General features: G+C 46.9%; 1 protein-coding gene across 1 annotated transcript in view; it reads right to left on the bottom strand.

Moving 5' to 3' along the window:
- Nucleotides 1-379: 379 nt before the first annotated feature.
- Nucleotides 380-25,581, bottom strand: part of EHD4 (EH domain containing 4) — an 84,570-nt gene continuing 59,368 nt past the window's right edge. The window contains exons 4-6 of the mRNA XM_015064896.3: nucleotides 20,634-21,046; nucleotides 10,625-10,789; nucleotides 380-2,076 (exon numbers count right to left, since the gene is read on the bottom strand). Of these exons, the coding sequence (XP_014920382.2) occupies nucleotides 1,540-2,076; nucleotides 10,625-10,789; nucleotides 20,634-21,046 (1,115 nt within the window). The 3' untranslated portion in view covers nucleotides 380-1,539. The remainder of the gene's footprint in view (nucleotides 2,077-10,624; nucleotides 10,790-20,633; nucleotides 21,047-25,581) is intronic.

Below are 25,581 nucleotides of genomic sequence, written 5' to 3'. Positions count from 1 at the left end.
ATGAAATGAATACCCAAACTGCAGCCCACGAAGGAGGGAAGGTGGTAGTGAGCATTAACCACTTCCATCTGACAGGCAGTGGAGTGTGTGGACCAGAGAGGTTTATACCAGGACTCAGAACACTCAGGAATCCACATGCGGGATGTGCCCCAATCCTGCCTTGTGAGGGGCATGCATGGTTTGAACCTCACAGCCTTTTAAAGAAAAAGGTTTCATATGAAAGATGCCATCCTATTTGTATAAAGGCTTTTCCTGTAAGAAAGAAAAACTGGACATAATAAAGATGCCTATTTCTTTCCTTCCTTCCTTCCTTCCTTCCTTCCTTCCTTCCTTCCTTCCTTCCTTCCTTCCTTCCTTCCTTCCTTTCTTTCTTTCTTTCTCTTTCTTTCTTTCTTTCTTTCTTTCTTTCTTTCTTTCTTTCTTTCTTTCTTTCTTTCTTTCTTTCTTTCTTTCTTTCTTTTTTTTATAAAAATAGCGTCTAAAGCTAGAGAATGACCTTTTCTACCTGACACCCTGGGGCAAGCTCACCTCTCGTTCCCTTGTGTCCCCAGACTGAGCACGCTGCAGGCACCAAGACATGGTTTTGCTGAATTTAAATCCTGCCATCGTCCAAGGGGCCTTGGGGACCTGTCACCACACTGATGACTACAGAGAACCACCTCATTCCTTTACTATAGTTTGAATATGATAAATAGACTTTGCTACAAATTACTGGACAGACCAGTAAGAAAAACCAACCTTCAGACTCCAGCATGATTTGAATACTAGAAATCTTGCCAAGGGCTAATAAAGGTTCTGATTTCCAAATTCCTAACCAAATGCAATTTTGCTGGGAAGGGCCCAGGTTGGGGGAGCTCTGGGTGGGCTAGTCAGGGGGGTGTCGGGTGTCACAAATGCTCTCTGGGGGCCTGGTTGCCTGTGCTGCTAGAGCCTGCAGGAGGGACGGGGGTGCACACAGGCAAAGGGGACTCTCCTTTCACACCCAGGGGAAGCAGTCTTCTCTTTGGTAGGCGGTCTGGAGAGAGCAGAAACGCTCTGTGCTCTGCTGTTTTCCACTCTCAATACAACAGGAAATGAAATAAATAAGATCAACTTTGCTCCTTCTGGGTGCCCTCTAAGGGACAGACAGGGGCCATGGCAGGTGCACAATGATGTGGTCCAGTGCAGAAGGCTCCCCCTGCTCCAGAAAAGCCCCCGGCTCACTCCCTGTGGCTGTCTGGCTGTGCACAGCCTGCTTCCACGTCTAGGTCTCTCCAGGCTTCAGAGTACTCTTTGGTCAATTTCTCTTTTTTCTTAACCCTTCAATCTCCTTATCCACACCCTCCTCCCAATATTTTAATAGAAACTCGGGGAATTTTAAAGGTGAAAGAACCTCATCTAGTGTCCAGTGTGTGCCCTCCTCATTCCATAGGTGGGGAAACTGAGGCACAGAGAGGGCAGTGCCTTGGCTAGGGTCAGTGAGTCAGCAGTGGCACGGGCCTCAGGCACAGGTCCCTGATGCCTACCCCCCCGCTGCCTGCCCTGTGAGCGGCCCACCCCTCAGTCGGCCTTCGGCAGGGACTTCCTGTGGGAGGGGGGCACAAGGTGGGGGGGCAGGCTGTTGGGCAGCTCGTAGCCATCGAGCTTGATCTTGATGAGGTGCTTGGCCAGTGCGAACTCCTCCTCGTCCAGCATGCCGTCACAGTCACAGTCCGCCAGCTTCCAGATCTTGCCCAGGACGCTGTTGGGCAGCTTGGATGTCACCATCTCCTTCTTGGCGTTGACGCCCGATATCTTGCCATTGACAGGCGAAAGGGTATAGAAGAGCTCGTCGTAGACGGGCTTGTCTTTGGCCACCACCCATTCCTCCTCATCGGCGCCCTCCTTGGCACCCTCCCCGTAGCCCTGGTTGAAGGGGCCCTCGGTGGTGCCATCGAAGGCGCCGCCCTGCACGAGCTGCGTGGGCATGCTCATCTCCTCCTGGCTGATGAGGTGCATCAGGGACGAGATCTTGCTGCTCAACATGTTGTCCACTGCCTCGATCAGCTTGGGCTTCAGCGAGTGGAATTTGGTGAAGTCGTAGTTCTCGAGCTGTTCCTGCAAAAGGAAAAACCACAACTTGGTCACATGCCCTTTCTTCAGGAAGCAGATAGGGTCGGCTGTTGTCATGGGGGACGCCAAAACGCCGGGGCAGTCGGGGGGAGTCCCCGCAGACCAAAGAGTTCAGCCAGCTACGGGTCGAGGAGGCTGATGAAGTCATCCGAGCAAATGCCACCAACAAAATAACAGTCGTAGCTGAGCAAATCCAACATTTATAAGAACAAGCCAGGAAGGTACTGGAAGATGCTCGCAGAGATGCTGACTTGCACCATGTAGCTTGTAATATAGTAAAAAAACCTGGCAACATTTATTACCTTTATAAATGGGAGAGTGGTCAGCAGTATTTTTCTATTATTTCTCCAAAGGAGACAAGTTGTCCATATGACCTCCTTGGCACCTGCAAGCTACAGCATGACTTGTCCTGGACTCCGTATGAGGATATTGAGAAGCATGATGCTAAAATCAGCATATTGGCCAGCCAGTGGCCCTGCCTCCAAGCACTGAACCCGCCTTCCAGGGACTGACTGACTGAGAGAGGTCTCTGACAAACAGCTCTCACAGCAAGGACTTATCACTATCACCTCCTTGTTGCCCTGATTTTCTGCCTTGATGGGAGGGGGCATGAGAATTGAGGTCTTGTGGGGGAATCATAAACTTGAAAGGAGACACTGTGTGTACATAAGTGCTGTCGTAATCACTTTCATTTCCGATGGTAATGAATCATATCAGTCTCTTTTGGTATCCTCTGGGTTACTGGTACCCAACCAGTCACTTTCAGAGTATTGGCCAGTAGACTTTCCTTCTCCTTTAACTCCATCTGTTCTCCCGTAAGTCAGAGCATTGGAGACAGAGGGGTGTCTTCTACCCACATAAAGGTTGGCAAGGCTTTTTCCAGAGAGGACTGTTTTTAGTCTTTTTTTGTAACTGGAGGTGTCTGAGATTGGGTTGAGGTTGAACATGGCAGGGGGAGGGGGAAAGAGAGGGAGAGAGGCAAACCATAAAACAGACTTTAACAGTAGAGAACAAACTGAGGGCTGATGGAGGGAGGTGGGTTGGGGATGGGCTAGATGGATAATGGGGATTAAGGAGGGCTCTGGTAATGAGCACTGGGTGTTCTATGTAAGTGATGAATCACTGAATTCTACTCCTGAAACCTATATTACATTATATGTTAACTAGAATTTAAATAAAAACTTGAAACTTAAAAAAAAAAAGGAAGCAGACAGGGAGTGGGATAGCGGGAGTCAGAATTCTCCTCTAAGTAGACATCCCATTCCTGGGCTGTTCCAGAGCTTTCTCTTTGGTGGGGACCCCACATCTGAATTCACCAGATATAGGAGTGGTTTTCAGAATAAGAAACAAGATGCATGGAATGCAACTTTTTTTTTTTTTTTTTTTTTTTTTTAATAGTAGCTAATCTTTGGCTAGTGGCCACACAAGTGATAATCCTAGGGCTTTTAGGTAAACTTCCTTCAACCTTGCCTTTTTTTTAATTAAAAAAAATTTTTTTTTAATGTTTACTTATTTTTGAGGGAGAGACAGAGTATGAGCCCAAGAGTGGCAGACAGAGAAAGGGAGACACAGAATCCAAAGCAGGCTCCAGGCTCTGAACTGTCAGCACGGAGCCCAACATGGGGCTTGAAGCCATGAACTGTGAGATCATGACCTGAGCCAAAACGAAGAGTTGGATGCTTAACTGACTGAGCCACTCAGGCACCCCTCCTTTTTTTTTTTTTTTTAAGTTTTTATTTATTTACTTTTGAGAGAGAGAGACAGAGAGAGGGGGGCAAGAGAGAGGATCTGAAGCAGGCTCTGAGAGGACAGCATAGAGCCCAATGTGGGGCTTGAACCCATGAATCGTGAGATCATGACCTGAGTGGAAGGCAGATTCCAAACTGACTGAGCCACGCAGGGGCACCTTGCCTTTTTTTTTTTTTTTTTTTTTTAAGTGCTCTTGAGATTTAGCATTTTATCTTTTAAGGTGATCTTATGATACACTTCTGTTGATCTTTACAACAATGCTGGGAGTAAGGAAAGGCAACTTTGAATAACTCTGTTTTACGGACAGCACACAGGGTGGACTAGACCCTATGGCTCCTGCCTCTTGACTAATGCTCTTTGTACTGTAACATGAAGCTTGTCAGAGGGACTGATTTAGGTAAAACAATTACTTAAGGATTTTGTTTTTGGATCAGTTAAAAAAATGTAGTTTAAGGTACAAATAAGTAAAAGTTGAAACTGCTAAGTAGGAGAAGAGTAGAGATGGGGAGGGCAAATGGAAATCCAGCCAATAGAGCTGAGTATCACCAGCCAGCTCAGGGCAGGTCCAGGCTCCACAACCCAGGAGAACAGGCCCATCAGCAGACAGAAGTGCAGAAACATGTGCACTGGGGAGGGTCCTAGGACAACAACTGCCTGATTTGGAGGAGAGCTGACTATAGATGCCACACAAGCCCTGTGGATAGCTCTGTACAAATAGTCCCTCCTACTCTGGTTCTCCTTGGTTACCCACCCATCCATCCATCCATCCATCCATCCATCCATCCATCCATCCACCCATCCATCCTTTCTCCATTGACCCATCCAACATTTACTGGGCATTTGTTATTGCCAGGCCCTGTTTTGGAGCCTGGGGATAATATAACCATGAAGAGCCATAATCTCTGCCCTCAGGGAGCTTATGCTATAAAAGAGGGAGAACGTTCTAGTTTTTTAGTTTTTTTTAGATCCTTCTTTCAAGAAGGACTTGGCTTAGCTTACAGTGAAAATATGGTAACATGAAATAGAAGAAAGTCGTTAGAAATGGAAAAGCTAAGGGACACCTGGGTGGCTCAGTTGGTGAAGCACTGGATGCTTGTTCTTGGTTCTTGAGTTCTGTGTCAGGCTCTGTGCTGACAACACAGAGCCTACCTGGGATTTTCTCTCTCCCCTTCTCTCTCTCTGCCCTTTCCCAGCTTATGTGCTTTCTCTTTTAAAATACATAATCTTAAAAAAAAAAAAAGAAATGGAAAAGCTAAGTAATTAAGACAGAGAGGAAAGGGACCATTACATCAGACATCTAAGGTGAGAAAAGTTATTCTCCTCAGCTGCCAGGGGGCACACCCCCTCATTGTCTGAGGGAACACACCACCTGTTTGTTGCAAGAAAACAAGCTTTGTCTGAATTGTGAGAGTTACCTGTGACTTTTTATGATCTTTGAAAAATGTCTTCAACAGCAGTTTTGCCAAATAAATGCAGAAAACTCCAGATATGCAAGTTTTTATATGGCTTTATGTAAAGTATTTCTGTTAGGAAAATTCTAGAAGGCCAGCAAGGGGCCATCCAGGTGTACAATTTTCTGGAGATGAGGCAGGGAGACTCTTGAGTAAAAGGGGTTTCATATACCCCTCAGACCTGACTATTCTGGGGAGAAGTAATGTGATAGGCAGGGAGGGGGAAAAAAAAGCAAAACTTTGTGCAATCATAAATATCACAGTTTTTTGTTGTAAAAATTTGGGGAAAAACTGATAGACCAAAAATGTAAATCACTTATAACTCTATCACCCAGCAATAACTTCTTAAAAATTTTTTTTTAATGTTTATTTTTTGAGACAGAGATAGAGACAGAGAGCAAGCGGGAGAGGGGCAGAAAGAGAGGGGACACAGAATGTGAAGCAGGCTTCAGGCCCTGAGCTGTCAGCACAGAGGCTGATGCAGGGCTTGAACCAATGAACCGCGAGATCATAACCTGAGCCAAAGTTGGATGCTTAATTGACTGAGCCACCCAGATGCCCCCCAGCAATAACTTCTGCTAATGTTTTTTGAGCACACATTTCTAGCCATTTTTATAAATATACACATGCACATAAACACATACACACACACACACACACACTTTAACTGAACTAAGACCACACTGCTTGACAACTTGGATTTTTAAGAAAAAATGTATCTCATCTTTCTGTGATAATAACTTTTATACAATCTTATTCTTCATCTTAATAGCTATCTAACATTGAACTGTACAGCTGGGCCATTTTGCCTTTACCCTGTCCCATGTGGTTGGACATTTAGGTTGTTTCCAATGGAGAGTCAAAATTGTGGTCTCTAGAGTATACCAGCAGGGCAGACATCCTGTGCTGTTGTTTAGAAGCAGAGCCTTGAGCTTCACATGGAGGGACAGAGCTGAAAGCCAAACGGCTTGACAGACCTCTAGAGAGGTGCCTCCAACACTCTTCTCAGCAAACTCTGGGGCCTGGTTTCTAGACACATTCTGATTTGTGTGTCGCTATTCTCACTGACAGACCGTGGTCACCTGCAATTCACTCCAAAACCAGCTCTAAACAATGTTACCAACACTTTGGGCTCTTATGGCCAGTATCTCAGTCAGCTGGGGGAACTGAGAAGAGAAAGCCCAGGAGGAGAGAGCAGGCAGCCTACACAAAAATCTGAGTGCTGCTGGGGTAAACAAGTCTGGATTCCCCTGGGTGCACGGACACCTACCCTATTTCCTCATGAATGAGCCTGAGCTCTGAGCGCACACAAAGCTCCTGTGTCTGGCCAAGCAGACGAATGAGGGCGGTGTCTGCCTGAACTTTCCACCCGCCTGCAGGGTTCGCGGATCCAGACTATAAACCTCTGGAAAGCTGGCAAGAAGAAACCGCCACATGTTTGCAGGGGTGGACAGGAAGTAACAGCAAGCAGCCACCCTTGCGCGGAGGGCACATAGGAAATCAACCCTAAACTCTCATCCCTGGGGTACCCCTCACCCCCAAGGCCTGACCAGGGAGTGTGGGGTACAAGTTAAACCACTGCCATCTCTGCCCCTCCACCAAATTCTCTCCAAAACAGAAATCTTTTTATTGGGATGAATACACACTGGGGAATTTAAAGATTTACCCTTCAACAGTTGTATCCATCAAAGCCACTGAGCCCTGGATCCTGGAACTTCTCCCTCCCAAGCTACAAAGGTCAGTTCCCAGCCCAGTTGTCGCTGGGCTATCTCTTGCCCACTTCCTCCCAGAATTCACTAGAAGCAGTTCTCCAATTTACAGGTGGGCTGAGCAGGTGGGGGACGGCTCTGCTGCCCTCTGCTGTTGAAACGCTGCCACCTCATCAGCTGAGGGGGCCAAATTCTCCGAGGACAAGTGAGTCTGCAATAAAAGTGGCTTTGCTAGCATTCTCCAGTCTGGACCTATCAGTGTGGTAAATCACATTCCCTCGCAAAAGGATGCAGGGCAGACACAGGCTGCTTCACCAGCAGGTCGTGGGCCTCTCCCAGCACTGGGCAAAAGCCTTCATGATACACTCAAGTTTATCGCTACAGCTAAGAGTCACCCCAGCCAGCCTGGTCTGTGAGAGCACAGGGAGAAGAGAGACTTAAAGCTGGCATCGGCGAGCTCTCTGAGTGACCCTGAGATGTGGAAAGATCATAAAAAAGTGATCTCCACACTTAGGTCCCCAGTGTTGTCCCAGATGTAGTCGATGTGAGCTTAAACACCTGTGTTGAAGGGGATGTCAGATGCTCAACAGACTCAGAGATGACAGAGGCCCTGACCCACACCATCAAGCCCCCAAAGCTTCCTGGGTGACAGCAAACTAGCTGGAAGTATCAGGCGATGGTAAGCATGCCCTATGGGCTCCAGGCCTGCCTTGTTCCTCGAGGAGTCCCTGAAGGGACTGGGGTGGTGTGACCAGGGCCTGGCCACTCTCCCATGAAGGAATCCCTTCCAGACTCCAGGGGCTTGCTCTGAAAACTGCTGGTCTATTCATAGGTCCTGTGGCTTTCTGGGTTAGGTCAGGGTCTGAGAAATTCACTACCCTACTCCCTGCTATGATATAAACACACACTAACTTCTCAGTGAGCTCATCTAACACCTGTTCGTTGGGCACCTGCTACATCCCAGGTGCTGGGGGTATGGCAGTGAACGAGACATGGATCATTGAATGCCTCATGGAGCTACAGCCTTATGAGGGAGACGGCCACTGTATAAATAAATCAACTGCTTGGAAGCGCAACAGTGTTAGTGTCGTAACAAAGAGCACATGTCCTAACAGGAGGCTTTGCTGCCAAAACTCCATTGCCAGCCACAGTCATAGTGGCAAATACTGTAATCCAGGGCAGGGATTTTTGTTATTTGTTCACTGATTTATTCCAGGGACCTAGAACAGTGCCTGGCCATGGTCGACTTAATATTTCTTGGTGACTGAGTGAATGAACACAGGTGAATGAGGATACCTGTCAGGTGGCACTCCCTGCATCAAGTCCTAAGGCACTCAGGTGTCTAATGAAGGGGCTAAGGCCTCTCCTGAGATGCTAGAAGAGGGGCGCATGGCTTCCTTGTTTTCTTCCTCAGGGACTGCCCTTCTGCTCCAGCTGAGAGGCCTGGGCTTCCTCTGACATGGCCAGGCCCAGGCTAACATGGTCATGAGAAGCTCTCGTAGCAGTTTGCTACCTGCTTTATAGGAGTTCCTCTGCGGACAGGTTGCAGGTCCTGAAAGGAGGCTTACGGTGGCTTCCTGCTGGGCTCAGTGGTGCCTCAGGTCTTTGGAGCAACATGTTCCTGTGGGTGGCAGGCTAATGAGCCACAGAAGCCCCATTAGGCCAGAGTACACATGATGTATTTATTCATAGCTTTCATTTCAGTCAAGGAACCAATTTCCTTTAAACATATCTGAAGGATGTGGGGCTTAGTCGGTTAAGTGTCCAACTTCGGCTCAGGTCATAATCACACGGCTCATGAGTTTGAGCCCTGTATCAGGCTCTGTGCTGACAGCTCAGAACCTGGAGCCTGCTTCAGATTCTGTGTGTGTCTGTCTCTCTGTCCCTCACCTGCTCATGCTCTCTCTCTCTCTCAAAAATGAATAAACATTAAAAAATTTTTAAAAAAATATCTTAAGGATGCAAGGAAACATGTCCCCTCAGTTTGGTCATGTGGTGTAGGGCATAACCCAAGGGTGTGAAGGTGAACCCGCTCGGGAAGACTGCTCCAGAGGCCCCAGTAGCCCAGCCATCTTGTGATTGGAAAAAAAAAAAACCCAATTCTTCCTCTGAGTACAGGGATACCTATTTCATTTCAGGAAGACAAAAAGATATTCTGGATTTATTCTGAAGCGAGCTAAGTCATATCTGACGAGAGCATATATTCCACATGCACTTAGCACCCTGAACCCTGCCATCACAAAAGGATGACCCACTCCTATGTTAACGTGTCCTTTACAGAAAGTTTACATTAAAAAACTCCTCAAGGTCAAAGCTTCCCCTCCTGATGCCTGTTGATCTTTGCCTCCACTCCGTGATCTCTCCTTCTCCTACGCCCTCCTGAGGCAGCCAGGCAGCTCACAGGCCCACCTTCCAGCTGTATATCTCCAACGACTCTTCTCTCAGCCCCGTCTTCCTCTGTGGCTCAAGGCAAAAGATGAGAACTAGAGATCTCCAGGGTATAGCCAGCATTGCAGGGATGCTCTGTTTGGCCTATGGAGTACTTTTTGAAAGTCTGAGCTAAAATTTGAAAACCATGGGACTTTACACACAAATCTAGATCTGCAACTTCTTGTGAACCATCCAGGCCTATGTTCCCACAAGGCGGTGGCCATCGGGGCAGGTCAGGCCTTCTCCACCCACTGAAGCAGGGCACAGACGTCCCAACCGGCCCCCGTGGTGGGTTCCCATAAGTTCTCATTGTACTTGCAGACTCGTTTTCCTCCTGCGAGAGTCATATTTCTCAGAATCCACATCTCCATCAAATGTGGGAAAATGAGAGGGTCAAAGAGGGCAACGTGGGTTTTCTTTCCCTGGTCTGCCTTCCAGAGAGGACTGTGGCCTCTAGTGCAGACAGGTCCTTGCAGTGGAAAAAAGCTGGTCAGTCTGGCTCTGTGAGGAGCCAGGTGGGTGGCCTCACTTGGGAAGATATGGTCAGCATCGATGGGTATATCTAATACCACGGCAGGGCGGTAGACGCACTGGTCAGGCCAGGCTGAATGCAGCACCCATTCAGGCTCATCTGGGGCTGCCCAGGCACAACTCAGGGAGACCCTAAAATCAGGCCCAAAGTTGCCCAACGCTGACTCGTAAGCACAATCTTTAGTGAGCACAACTTGCTGTGCCCAGGGAAGGCCAGCCATGCCCCAGGAGCCCTCGGAACTCTGATTAGGGCTCTGAGCCTGCAGAAGCACTGTTGCCTGAGCATGTGTTAATTACCACAGTGCCTCGCAGCACAGGCTTGCGGAGGCTGCCTGGGGTGACCTCTGAGGTTAATGGCAGCTCTCGTTACCTTAAGGTTCTGGGATTCCCCAAAACAGGTGTCACTTAATGCCAACACATGGCCTGAGAGGGATGCTCATCTGATTTTTTCATGTGACCTAAATTTACTTCTTGAAATGTGTCCCTTTTTGGTTACTTTTGGGGGCCAGGCAATCTCTGCTTTACTCTCAGAAGCCTGTTCTCATGGATCACCATTAGGAAGATGCATTCATGGCGTTCTCTATCCTAAACCAGGAAACCCTAATGTGGACCCAGCAACCAGCCAGACAAGGTCACACTGATGTTGCAATAGGCTCCCAGTACCTGCATTGCCTTGACCTCTGGGAAGTCCCCGGCAGAAATCTGGTATTCTCGCTGCAGCTGAAGGTAGATTTCTGGCAATCTGCTGATAAGCTCTCTCTTCTTGTTTTCCTTTCCGAATACACTTGGCATTTCCTTCTTCAGGTGGCTGATGATGTAGGCATGTACCTGAAGGGGTATATGTCAGTAAGGACGTGTTACTTAGAACTGTACCAGAAAGACAAACAAGATGGCATCATAATACATAACAGGCTCCCATATTCAGGGCCACAGCCCTCAGGACAGGAGGGTAAGGATCTGGGTGTGGGGGGTGGGGGTGGTGGACGTGGTGAGACACAAAGGACACATTACAAGTCTGTTTCTGGGCATGTAGAATGTGAGGTACATGAGGGACCCCCAGATGGTGCTGTCTAAGAGTGCCTGGAAAGAGGGCCCCAAGCTCCAGATAGAGCTGGTCTGGGTGCTGGATTTGAGAGCTGGAGCAGAGGTGGTGACCAGAGCCACAGGAATGGTTGTGACCACTGAGGGAAAGTGAGCCAAGAAAACCCCCCCGAGAAGGACTGGGATGGGGAGGAGCCAGAAAAAGACCTCAGGAAGTGGAATGTGACAGATAAGGACTGTGGGAGGGGAGAGTCAGGAAGAGATGACACCTAATTTGGGTCCTGAAGACAGGTAGGAGGGCTGTGGCTGTCCAGGAGAGGGAGAGCAGGGATGGCGGTGTGGCAGTAACACAACAGGGGCCGTATTTGGGGCAGTGCCGTGTATGTGGCTGCTACACATCTCAGAGGCGGGGAAGTAGACCACTGGGCATGCCAGGAGCTGTGTAGGATTAGAATGAGCATTGGCTAACCTCACGTGGTGCTGATGGGCTGATGACGTTTCTGGGAGACCAGAGAGGCCAGAATAATGCCATGAGTGCCCTGCTTCCTAAGTGGGCTGGTGGTGCTTGCCTGGGGATAGGATGGGGCGACAGGCTTGGGGAAGGTCTCTGGCACAGTTCAGTTGTGCCTGAGGGGCTATTCCGTGTCTGCATCTGTGCAGAGAGTGAGCGGGGTGGGTGGCGCCTGGGCTGAAAGACTGGTGATTAACCACAAGACCTAAAAGAAAGTTTCAGCAGGGCTGGTGCCCAGGAGCACCAGGAAACGAAACTGAAGACTGATGTAAATGTCTGATCTGACGTAAATAGTTAATCTGCATGGAAATCTGTACCCAGTGGACAGTGAGATGAGAGAATTCCTGTAACCTCCCCATGGAGGGTGTGAACTCTGGGATCTGTACAGGTGGCACTGAAGGAGCCTAGCTGGCTCAGCCGGAGGAGCATGCAACTCTTGATCTTGGGGTTGTGAGTTCGAGTCCCATGTTGGGTATAGAGAATACTTAAAAATAAAATCTTAAAAAAAAAAAAAAGATGACACTGAACTCTTTTCTGCACAGGACTAGCTGCATAGGACCACCTTCCTCTAGGAGAGGAACCCCTGGGGAAATGAGGCGGAGGCTCCATAAACCCTGATCACCTGGCACTAGCAGGCCCAGGACTGCACCCGAGGGGTGGTGAACCCAGCTTGGATGGCTCTGCTTGGCTGTGTCACCCCCTTCCTGAACATTTCCACTCTTTTTAAATTTTTTTTTCTTTTTTTTTAAGTTTATTTATTTATTTTGAGAGAAGGAGAGATTGCATGAGCGGGGGAGGGATGGAGAGAGGGAATCCCAAGCAGACTTCGTGCTATCAGCATACAGCCCGATGCAGGGCTCCAACTCACAAACCGTGAGATCATGACCCAAGCCAAAATCAAGAGTCAGACGCTTAACTGACTGAGCCACCCCGGTGTCCCTTTTTAAAAAAAGTTTTTTAGATGCTTATTTAATTTTGAGAGAGAGAGAGAGTGCAAGCAGGGGAGGGGCAGGGAGAGGGACACACAGAATCCGAAGCAGACTCCAGGCTCTGAGCTGTCAGCACAGAGCCCAATTAGGGTCTTGAACTCACGAACTGTGAGATCATGCCCCAAGTGGAAGTTGGGTGCTTAACCGACTGAGCCACCCAGGTCCTCCGAACATTTCCACTCTTCTGCTGATTTCCAACTTTAGGACGTGAAGAAATGTTCATTACAAAACCTCTGTTTGTGTATCAGAATTCTACAGAGTAATTTAGAAGTCAAGAAAATAACTAAAAATAGGAACGGATGAAAAGCAGAATAGTGATTACCAAAAGAAAATGACTATGCAGCTAGGGAAAATCCTATTAAAGAAAACAGACTTCTGTAATCTTGTGGAAGAATGGAAATTGAATAAAGGGGATAAGCAGAGACATCCTCTAGCTCAGCTGAGAGCCTCTGTGTATGGACACACACTGGGCACAGCCAAAAACATTCTGCTACTTACAATAAGTATGTAATGTAAACGCTGACATGCTCAGACCAGACAATGCTAACTTTCCCATCTATATAAAGGTCATTTAACAGAAACACACAGTGTCTGATCACAAGTACAGATGAGAAGAGATGTGTCTGAACCTTTCTGTTACTAGTAAACTTATTTACTTATTTTTTCACATTAAAACAGCTTAAAAATTTTACATGATTCTTTGGGATAGAGAAACCCCAAATTTGGGAATCCTTTATTTAGAGTGTTGGACTTTAGCTGCATTCCTGAGGGTATGATGAATAAGTGGTAAGACTAGTAATTTCCCTGCCTTGGACAATGAATGTCTGGCCCGGTTTGGTGGGGTTGGGGTAATGCCGTGGCTAACATTGAAGGATTTGGAGGGTCTGCCACACTCCAGTGGAGAACCAGCTGCTCACCAGCCATCCTTGTGTCATTTCCTTGGCCTCAGTCCTACTGGAACCTCTGGACTGGGCCTATGGATACCTCTCTCTTCCATGCGCAGGCCTGCCCCACTCTGGAACCAGTCCCAGCTGAAGCAGGAGGTCCCAAGCGGCATAGTCTACTATCTACCAGGGCTTTTTACTGAACCCCACCCCAGATCCCAGCCCAGGGGCTGTGCCAGACCCCTGCAGGGCTCCCCAAGCTTCCCTCACTACCTCCTAAGGTGAGCCTTTTGAGTTGCCAGGCCTCTGCTCAGGGAAGGCTGACTCCCCACGCAGCCCCCAGCTCCAGGAGGATTGGCACCAGTTTCTAACACTGCTTCACTTGGCCTGACTCTGGGTGATGTGCACCTGCCACAGTTCTCCACCCACAGCCTGGCACCTGCTCTCTCACCTCAGCCCTCATGGTGTTCATTGGCTGATGACCAAGGCTCCCGGATGATGGGCTGCCATTGGACACCAGGCCTCCGGTGCTCTGACAGGAACTGGCCGGTTCTTGCACCAGGCCCCCATTCTTTCCTCCTTCCACTTTGTCTGGCACTGAGTCAGGACCATCAGGTACCTTGTTCATGCTTGCAGTCTGCTCTCAGCCTCAACCTCCACTTCCAGAATGTTCTACTGGCCTATTTTGTGAGAGTCTCCTGTTGTGCTGCCTCTGCATGGCCAACCCCTCCTGCCCTTCCATGGACATCCTAAGACAATAATACAGGGTCAGATACTATTGTACGGGCCCTGCCTTTAAGAAGCTTATCAAGTCATAAGGTAAATTATAATCCTTAGAGTCATGGAACATTAAATCTGGAAGGGACCCCCTGTACCTAACTGAACTCCTGGTTCCAGGAAATTCATATGACTTACTCAAGATCACAGAGCCAGTTAGGAGGTGCAAAGCCGGCACTGGCATTCAACTGTCTCATTCCTGTCCTTACAGACTTAATTGCTTTCTGTGGGTATGAATTAAAAAATGTTACTAAAGGTGTTGGAAATCTGGAATTGAAAATGAACTGTGTCCTATGGGACAACAGTGTGGGAAACTGCGACTTGAGGCCTTTGTTTTGGCTTAAGCCAGAAACTTTGGCTTCTGATTGTCCCTAACTCCCAGGGACACCGTGGGAAGGGCATTTAGTCTCCCTCCCCACACGCACACAAATGCATATATTATGGCACACAACACTATGAACACCACATAGGATGTGGGTGAAGACGGCACTCTTCTGGCAGGATGGCACCTTGTAATTTTCTAAAGACTTTTGGTAAACAGAGGGGACGGCCTGGAGGCTCATTCCTGCCCTTGTGTGTCAAAGAAGTCTTTCCAGACAAACACAGGACTGAGGGCCAGACCAGGCGACGGTCCTGGGGAAGGAGGTGGAAACAGTCTGAGATCTTTTCCTCTTTATAATGACAGAAAACTAACTGAGAAGAAGGGGGACAGGAAAGACAAGAGGGAAGAGAAAGAGGAGAAGGAGAGGCATGATGAGACCTGGGGCTGGAAGGCCAGGTTCACGCCCTGCCACCCCTGCCTCTTGTTGAGCAATGCCAGGTGACTCTAGCCCTCCACCTCAGCTTACTCATGCACAGACTGGAAGTTTTAACTCCTACCTCACAGGGTTGTTGGTATGAGAATCAAAAGAGATCATGGATTTGGATACAGCAGAAAGAGGAGTAAAAATGTTGCTTGTTATTGCCTAATGGCCAAAGACCAACAGCTGGAGGGTTTGTAATGCAGAGAAGGCTTGTGGTTGTTCTTACTGAATAATGAATAAACTCTTACTGAGTTATTAATAGTTACTGAAATATTAGTAAGTTCTATGTATGTGAATAGTAATAGGATGAATCTGGGTCCCAAGAGCTTCATTCACAAGTCAGTGACATTGAACTCTGGTTGGCTTTTGAACATTCTTATGTATAAAACTGGGAAAGCTCCACTTCATCCAATGGTGATGACTGAGGATAGATCAAGTGGATCACAATGTCAGTTTCTTTATGGGCTATAACTCAACGAGCAAAAAGAGATGTCCTTCCCTTTATTATTTAAAAAAAAATTTTTTTTAACATTTATTCATTTTTGAGGGACAGAGAGAGAAAGTGCATGAATGGGGGAGGAGCAGAGAGAGAGAGGGAGACACAGAACCTGAAGCAGGCTCTGAGCTGTCAATACAGAGGTCCAAGCAGGGCTCGAACTCACAGACTGCGAGATCATGACCTGAGCTGAAGTCAGACGCTTAACCGAATGAGCCACCCAGGTGCCCCGAGATGTCCTTCCCTTTAAATATACATGGATTTATATCTAGTTCACATATATACTCTGCTACAATTGCATTAACTGTGTCCAGTGACAAGTGTTCATATATATCCAAGGTGGAGAAGCATGTACTCAGTGTGATATTGGATATATCCATCCTGGGTGTGGAGGGCAACCCCAGGCAGCGAGTGCTGGAAGCTTCCAGTGCTTATGGTCAGTAGGAGTGGAAATCCTCATGGAATTTGGGGAGCAGTTTGGAGGGGAGGATTCAGGCTGGGAGAACATGGTTCCACACTATGTGTAGGTCATACTATGTGACCTCATCTGTTAGCTAACACAACCTGTTGGAGACCTGCATCTTTGTAGGCCCAGCTTAAAACTTGCATAGAGCATTTAACATCAGGGGATCAGCATATTTCAAAATCGGGTTTATGGGGATATAGAAAAAATCAGTTAATGCAGTAGAGACCCAAAAGGTGGACCCATGGGGTAGTAAGACTGTGAGACTGTAAGAGGCAGAAAAAGGCAGCTCTTGGTTCCCATGGAGCAGGGGGTTTGTTAGTCTGTTGCAATCAAAGCTGGCACCCATAGCACCTGATTCTGAACAGCTTAAAGGGGACTCAAGGGGGCCCACCCACTCACTCATTTGAGGTCAACCTTCAAAGAGACAGGCTTCCCTACATGGACACAAATACTGACACACATACCCACAGCTGACGGAGCTATTTTTAAAAGTCCCTTGGTAGGCTAAGCATTAGTGGGTCGCCATCGGCCACTGTAGAAGGATTTTCACACCTTAGCCTGGGTCCATTTGGCGAATTTCAAAACATCTAACTTCTCTACAGAAGGAATTGGCAGTGCAGACAGATTGGAAAGCTGGGCCCTGGGTTTTACACGTGACTGGAGAACACGCTCTGAAGACAAAACTAAGTGCCACAGAGCTAGGGTGAACCCTGAAAATCACTGACCTCTCCTTTTCTTTCTCACTTTTAGCTGTTCCTTCCTTAAATGTTTTTTTTCTTGTTGTTGGGTGAAGATCTGTAAAGGGGTGGGAACTTTTCCTACTCTTGGGCAATGTTTATAAAGGGTGGAATCCTCACTTTTTATTTTTGTTCGTTTATTCCATAAGCATTATTATTTGGGATTTGTTTGCAAGAGCCTAATTTCCCTACTTTGGCTATTTTAATTATAGCTGAGTAAAACTGAATTATATTTTTTAAATACTTTTTTGGGCTTTCCCAAAATAGCCCAAAGAATCATGAAATGAGCTTTGATTAGCATTTTAGATTGTAAATAGTCTTCAAAAAAGGATGCCTACTGATACCATGAAGATGTGATCTTTGAGGTTAACCAAAAAACCCACTCTAAGGTTTTCTCATTCCTTGAAATAGAGAGTTGTGAAAAAAATATATATATTAAGAAGAAGCAGGGAAACCATTACATTTCAAGAGATCTTTGATAAGAGTGCCATTTTTCAATTATTAAAGTGTCCTTTTTAGGACACCTTGAGTTTGATCACTGTGGAACCCAGCAGGACATTAGTGATAACACTTCTTTACTTCTGGATGGGATGTGACTTCTACTGAATTAAGGTGTTCTATAAATAGATACAGGGCACACCCCAACCCAGATCTGACATCTCCTAGGTGACATCTGAAAACTTATCCTTCGCATGTTTTCAAATTGTCAGCTTGATGAACCTCTAAACTTTGCAGGGTTCCTGTGGATAAACAATTTTATAGAATACACAGAATGGCAGACTAATGCAGAAAGCAAGGACACGATGAGAAGCTATAGATGTTGTCCACTCCGCATTTCAGGTAAATGGTTTCCAGACCAAGGAGTCAAACTAACTACGGCTTGAATTTATATTTTACAACTTATGGGCTGTAAGGCCTTGGGCAAGTTACTTCACCTTTCTGAGCTACAGTTCCCTTGTATGAGAAACAAAGATAATGCCCAGCTTTGTGCAGTTATTGGCGGGATCAGATGAAATAACACATGCAATACAAATTGTAGAGCTTCTGGAATACTGCAGACCCTCAGTAAGGTTGGCTTACAAAACCGGATCAAGAGAAATAAAGATCAATATACCAAAATCAAAGAGCGTTTTCCTGAAATACAAACACTGAGAAGAGAAAAACTCAGGCGACTGACTCCTTGTCCATTTAGGCAACAAGTTTACAAATGGCCATAAAATCGCAGATGGTGTAAAGCAGATGACGTTGGTTAGTGGCTAAGGCCACTGTGTTGAGTTCTGCTTCTTATCTGCCTGAGACTGTTTCCTGTCCCCCTTCGCAGGATGGTACCGCCCAGCACACTGGCACTGAGAGGCTCAGCCTGGAAACATCCATACTTCACACATTTTCCTTTATGAAAAGGAACAAGCCAGATACTATTCTTAGGAAGAAAAAAAAGACAAGCTTTTTTCCTAGAAGTAAGCTCAGCAAGTTGACCGCCCCTGCCCCCCACCCCCTGCATCTACACAAGGCTCTCATTATTCCCAGTGTCAGTACAGAGCAGCATTCTATGGCCACGCTGATCCATTCAGAGGGCCTGATGCTCAAGGAGGGCAGAGAAGTCCCAAGGCACTTGGCACGCCCAGTGAGGTCTTTGCTCTTTATTTATTTATGTGACCGAATACAGCTGCGTCTTGAGTCACTAGGCCTTCAGCAGTGACTGGTAAAATAGAAATGTCCGTGGGCATTTATAAATAGTTAAAAAAAAAATCTTGAAATCTCCAAAGCTATCACATGATATCTCTGCTTTGGTTATAAAATAATGTTGGGTATTGTGTATCCTGAAGGGTAAGTTCAGCTGTATCAGCTGAAGAAGAGAAATATCACATGCTAAGGGGTTACCAAATGGGGAAAAAACAGACTTCCTGCCACTAAGCATTAGGCCCAGGACTAGCACACAAGAGAAACCAGCAAAGCTGCAAGTAAGTGGATTTACAAACTGGTTAGCACCACTGCCTTGCAGAACTGGAACAAAGTGGCCGGAGCTCCAGAAAGGAAGCAGCCTGGAAGAAAGGATAAAGAATGGTGGCTCGCAGGTACACGGTGACTGGGGATCAGCTGGGCGATCCAGGAGTCCGTGTGAGCATGCTCCGGGAGTGATGGCAAGCAGAGAGAAAAAGAGCAGATGGAGGTCCTACATGTGGAGCTGCAGCAACCGGGGAGGCATCTCTTTGGCTATAGAGAGATGCTGCTGGGTGAGCATCCTGGCATGAAGATAGAGGCTGCTGGGCAATGATAAGGAGGCGTTAGAAGGCCGATCGCCTGCCCGCCTGTCACCCTCAGCGAAGGCCTCTTGCCTTTCCTGGCCAAACCCCCTCCTCAGAGCACGGTGTCCACACCTCAATCAGCACACAGCTCACCACTCTGTAATGGGGGGTTTGGAGCCTCCTCTTCTACCAGCCAGGCTCCCCAGTCCCAGCCCAGGGGTGCTGAGCAATACAGACTGAATGAGGCAAGGGGTAGTGGATTCTAGAAGGCTGGCCTGCTGGACCCCATGGCCAGACCAAAAGTCACTCTCTGTGCAGCAAGAGGATAAGGGAGGGGACATGGTTTCTTTGCCACCAGAAGACAAAGGGGAAGTAAGCTGGAAGTACCCTGACCAGGGTATGAGTGGATTTGGAGAGGCAGGCCTGTGGACTGGTTTCAGTGGACACGACAAAGGCACAGGGTGAGGCTGAGAGCAGGAGGGCTGTCTTTTGGTTCTAGTGTTGTTACTCATGGATTAGGTGACTCTGGAGAAATTGCTTATTCTACCTCGTCCTTCTAAATTGCAGGAGTGGATAGACCTCTGGCTTCGAAATGTGGCTGATTATCATAATCACCTGGGGAGCTTTACACACACACACACACACACACACACACACACACACACGCATGCACACACTCACATATACACACACAGACATGCACAGACACACTTGAATCAGAAGCTCCTGGGCAGGGCCTGGGAATTTACTTTGCTTAAAGCTCCAGAGTGCTTCTGATGATCATTGAGACTAGACAAACTCTGGGGGCACTTCCAGCAGTAGAGGAATAGGATTTTTTTTTTAAAGCCCCAACATGGGGCTAGAACTCACAGACATGAGATCAAGACGTGAGCTGAGATTAAGAATCGTACACTTAACCAACTGAGCCACTGAGGCGTCCCAAAGGAATATGATTTTATGAAATGTGCACACAACTTTTAAAGAACCATCTTTTTTTCCATACTTTTTCTTAGAGGAGTCATGTGCTGTTCTCTTTTCAGAGACGTGACAGAATCAATGACAGTACTCGAGGGTGGTTACCAGATGACCACTTACCCTGTTGTGTACCCACCCCTGGGGCTGCTGAAAGGTTCAGCTACGAGGCGGAAGAGCCCAGAGGCCTGGCGGGCATGCTTACAGGCTCCCAGCCAGAATGGGGATGGGGTGCCACCCCCAAAGCAGCACACTCTGTGGGCCAGGCTGAATCTAGCTTCCTGCCTGGCTCCAGGCAGTAACATCGGGTTCTGCGCCTTAGACCCAGGGTGACTAATGCTGGCATCTCAGCACCATACTGGTCCCACCAATGCCACCCCTCTGGTTCAGCTGGCTACATTCCCATTGGGCTAAGAAAATAGCAGCTTCCAGGTGGTAAGTGCATGATCCCTCCTGTGTGCTCTGCAAGCCAGGTCACCCTGAATCCTCACAAGCACCCTATGATGTGCTTTTACTGGGTCCATTTTACAGATGAGAAAACAGGTTTGGAAAGGTTGACTCATTTGCCTAAGACCACAGAGTAGGAGCCAGAACCTAAACAGACGTACTGATCTTGAGGCTCCCTTCTTAACCTCTTCTGTGCTCCATTCCTGAGGTCCCCTAGAATGGAACCTCTCCCATCCCCACCTTCCCTTAGAGAGGAGAGAATGGGAAGCATCCCCTGCTGCCCACTGTGTCTCCTTGGCTCACCTTGGCCAGCCTCGCTCTCTTGATGAGGTCGTTGAGTTTGCGCACGGCCGCCTTCTGCGGAAGGCTCTGGATGTCTCTGAAGAGGTCCTGGGCCTCGGCCTCAAAGAGCCGGCGGTTATCAGTGTTCTGTAGGGGCTGTGCCCAGAAAGAGCCGATGTAGACTCGAAGGACCTCGGGTGTGTTGATGACCTTGCCCAGGGACCACATGAGGGCCCCGTAGACGCGCATCAGCTGCTGCGTGTCCACTTGGTCAGCCTTGTTCAGTACCACACGGATCTTGTCATCTTGGCCGCGGAAGGCCTTGATGGCCTCTGAGAACTCGTCTGAGATGTCCAGTTTGTGAGCATCGAATAGCAGGATGATCCTGTCGACTCGCTCTGCAAACCACTGTAGGACCTGGCAGAAGTCATAGCCTAGGTGGAGAGAAGGGCACATCAGTGTGGCCGACTGCTCAGAAGACACATTTACTAGCAGAGCTGGGGACTCACTGGTTCTCTGGCAGCTGCCAAGGACAGAGCACTTCTTTCCAAGGAGGCAGTGGAGGCTCCATGGACTGAAAATCACTTCAAATGAGTCCCCTGGGGCTGGATGCATTCAGGAGATAATGCTGAGGACCCTAGGAACCCTTCCCTGGAAAGAAACAGGAACTGAAAAGGTGCTCATGGGCATTTTGATTGGGCATCGCTTACTTCCTTATCTGTCATTTCACTTAGTCCCCACAAGTCTCTCATTTCACCTGGTACAGTCCTGGGGATGAATGGCAAATTTGATCAATGGCTCTGTAAAACCACAGGCCCTGGGTCAAAAGTTCTCCCTTCTACCAAAGTCTCACTTTTCTGAAAGAAGCAGAAATGGTGAAGGAAGAAAACCCGGGGGCCACTTGAGGTCTCATGGGGGGTCTAGTAAGCACAACAAAAGAAGAATTATCTTCTCCTAAATTTTTAAGAGTGTTAAGGAGGCCAAAGGTTGGCCTGCCCCAAACTTTGACCAGTATTTATCGTTTGGACTATTTATATCTTAAGTAAGTTGTAAATATTAAAAAAAAAAATCATGTCTCACAGCCATTGTGTGAAATGTCTTTTGCCAATTTCTTTTTAAAAATGGCTAGGCCCACAACAGACTCTGTTTAGTTCGGTTTGGCCATGTGCCAGTATACTCCAAATTGTGCAGCTACATAAACACTCCTCACAGGCCATGGTCAAGGCCTGTTTTGGGCATCTCCCTGGGGAGGCAGAGGCCCATGAAAAGCAAATAAGAGGAGACTAGTGCCACCAGGTTTATTTATTTAAAAAAAATTTTTTTTTTAAATTTAACATTTATTTATTTTTGAGAGACAGAGAGAGACAGAGCATGAGCAAGAGAGGGTCAGAGAGAGAGGGAGACACAAACTCCGAAGTAGTCTCCAGGCTCGGAGCTGTCAGCACAGAGCCTGACACGGGACTTGAACCCACGAACCGGGAGATCATGACCTGAGCCGAAGTCAGACGCTGAACTGACTGAGCCACCCAGGCGTCCCGCCAGGTTTATTTTTAATCTCAGTCTGATTTGCTGTGGACTCAGTCTCAGTGCAGCCCAGTTAAAGCCCAGATGGCAACTTTCCTGACTCCTATTTGGTGCTATCACCCCTTTTAATAGATTTTGAGAACTCCCAAACACACATAAAAGTCTCGAAAACAATATGATGAATGCTGATATACCCAACCCATAACTTTAGTAAATTTTGACACTTGGCCTTGTTTGCTTCAGATACTTTAAAGAATTTAAGTCTACTTTATTTGTATTACAAAATACTCATACAGCAGTGAGGATGAATTGGATTTTCACTTGTCAACACAGGCCAATCTCCAAAAGACTGGTGAGAAAAAAATCAGATTTCAAAAGAATGTGTACAGTAGGATAACATTCACTTAAAATGTTAAAAAAACAAAGCAATACTCAAGAGCCAATGGATACATACTATACAAACATACAAAAATATTAATACCAAATTTGGGATACTGACTGACTCTGAGGGATCTGAGGTAGATAAGAATGTGTCTAGGGAATGATCTATTTTCAAAAATAAAGGGGGCCGATTGACTAAAGTTTCCATAAATTTGAAGAACAGATGTAAGGGGAGTAGTTGAAGAAAGAAAGGATTCAGACACAATTTTAATAAGGAAAACAAAACATTCAGAAATGCTGAAGCCTCCCGTAGACCCCTCCCCAAGCACATCCCCCAGAGGAAAGCACCGCCCTATATATGGTGTTTATCATCATTACATGTTTGTATATTTCCCGTTTGTGCTTTTCACTTCTCTATTCTGTCTTTCATGGTGGCACTCCCTGATTCCCTGGGGACAAGGAAGGCAAAGGTAATTGTCAGAATGTGGGCCAGAGTTTATTTTGATCACTATCAGTAGTCAGGTTAGAACAGAGGAAGATCAAAGACCTACTGAACGGGGTCACACTGTAGTATGTAAGGGTTCAGAGTCAAGATTTCACTCTGAGCTCTGTCCCTGCAGGGCCAGAACATAAGGCCTCCCAAAGTGGTTCTGTCATTTGAGACAGACTTGGGTGCCAGAGAGCCCCAAACCCCAGGTAGGAGACCCTCAGCAGGTGAGTGATGATGCTATGCCCTGGTAGTCAGGTAAGATGTTTTGGAAGTGACCACTAGAAGGAGCTGCATGTGGACACTGGAGTGGATGCAAGTTGAGTTTTGCTGAACACCCTTCCTATTGGGAGGGGTGGGGTCCCCCGCGCATCACAGAAGCTGAAGGTGTGGCAGACAGTCCCTTGCCCCACTCGTTGGCAGTCTGCGGTACAGGCAGGTGATCTAGAACCAGAGAGTCATCTCCTTCCACCAGAGGGGGGTGTTAAATCTTGACAGAAGGATGCAAAGCCACAGGGAAAATGAGAATTTATTCATGGCAGAGGAGCTGAGTTGACAGCCCAGTGGTGGTGGATTCCTAAGCTAGTTTTCGAGACTAGCTCTCCGACGTACCCATTAACTCGGTGAACAACCTGATTTTCTGCAAATTTCCTTTTCTGCCTCAGGTAGCCAGAATTAGCTTCTTTGATTTGCTACCAAAAACCATGGCTGGTGAATAATTTTCTCCACATGTGAGTATTTCTGTTCAGAAATACTCTTACAATCAGTGCCAAGAGAGACTTGCCGCTCCCCTCACTGTCACCACTGGCACGTGTGCGAATTCAGCCATGGAGACACGCATCTCTTCCTCCAAGGACCCCCCGGATTGAGTGGCTGGCCTTGACATTACCACGGATTTAAACTTCCACCTAAATTTGGGCTCCTATAGTTATTTTAAATGTCTTTTTAAAAGATATCACCCCATGAAATAAGTCAGTCAGAGAAGGACAGATATATGTTTTCACTCATATATATGTGGATCTTGAGAAACTGAACAGAAGACCATGGGGGAGGGGCGGGGGGGGGAGTTACAGAGAGGGAGGGAGGCAAACCATAAGAGACTCTTAAATACAAACTGAGAACAAACTGAGGGCTGATGTGGGGAGTGGGGTAGAGGGGAAAGTGGGTGATGAGCAATGAGGAGGGCACTTGTTGGGATGAGCACTGGGTGTTGTATGTAAGCGATGAACCATGGGAATCTACCCCCAAAACCAAGAGCACACTTTACATACTGTATATTAGCCAATTTGGCAATAAATTATATTAAAAAAATATAAAGATAATCTTCATTTTGAAAAAAAGAAGGCAAAAATCACACACACAAAATAAATAAATCAAAGACATCATTCCAATACTTCATTGAAATAAAAAGTTAGTGGGAATAGAGCTGCCAGATGTAAGTTTACTATAAGTGAAGCCATTACTCATCTTTGGAGGAATGGCTGCATGGCCACATTTTCTTGTTTTAAAGTAACAAGGAGAGAGGTGCCTGGGTGGCTCAGTTGGTTAAGTGTCCGACTTCAGCTCAGGTCATGATCTCATGGTTTGTGGGTTCAAGCCCCGCGTTGGGCTCTGTGCTGACAGCTCAGAGCCTGGAGCCTGCTTCGGATTCTGTGTCTCCCTGTCCCTCTGCCTCTAGCTTGCTTGCACTCTCTCTCTCAAAAATAAATAAACATTAAAAAAATTAAAGTAATGAGGAAAACTTAAGGTACAGGTGGATAGAACTGTATTCTATTTGTCATTATGCAGGTGTGAAAGGATTATTTGTTACATATTAGGGAGTATAATCAAAGGTGAAGAAATCACTAAGTGTCTCAGACACTAAGTGTCACTAAGCAAAGAATTACCACAGCTGGGAGAGGTTGATCAGCTCATTTTTCTTCCATACACACTTGTTGTTATTATTATTTTACCATTTTAACCATTTTTAAGTGTACAATTTATTGGCATTAAGCACATTCACATTGCTGTGCAATCCGCGTCTCCAGAAGTCTTCATCTTCCCCAAATGAAACTAAGTATCCATTAAACATTAACTTCCCTTTCCTCCCTCCCCCCAGCCCTGGCAGCCACCATTCTATCTTGCTTGTCTTTATGAATTTGACTACTCTAGGTACCTCATATACCTGGAATCGTACGACATTTGTCTTTTTGTGACTGGCTTATTTCATTTAGCACAATGTCCTCAAGGTCCATCCATGTTGTAGAATTTGTCAGAATTTCTCTCCTTTTTAAGGCTGAGTAGTTCTTGCTCAATTATTCTTTGTGATTTAAGATAGGCACCAAGTACCTATCTACCAAAAAGTTCCAGCTGATTTTATTTTACTTTTTAAAAGTTTTCTATTATTTATTTTTACACTTATTTATTTTTGAGAGACAGAGAGACAGAGTGTGAGTGGGGGAGGGGCAGAGAGAGAGGGAGACAGAAGCAGACTCCAGGCTCTGAGCTGTCTGCACTGAGCCCGACGCAGGGATCAAATCCACAAACAGTGAGATCATGACCTGAGCCTAAGTCAGATGCTTAACTGACTGAGCCACC

This window comes from Acinonyx jubatus, chromosome B3, assembly GCF_027475565.1.
Source record: "Acinonyx jubatus isolate Ajub_Pintada_27869175 chromosome B3, VMU_Ajub_asm_v1.0, whole genome shotgun sequence".
Taxonomy (NCBI): domain Eukaryota; kingdom Metazoa; phylum Chordata; class Mammalia; order Carnivora; family Felidae; genus Acinonyx; species Acinonyx jubatus.
This window is presented reverse-complemented; position numbering and strand designations above follow the sequence as displayed.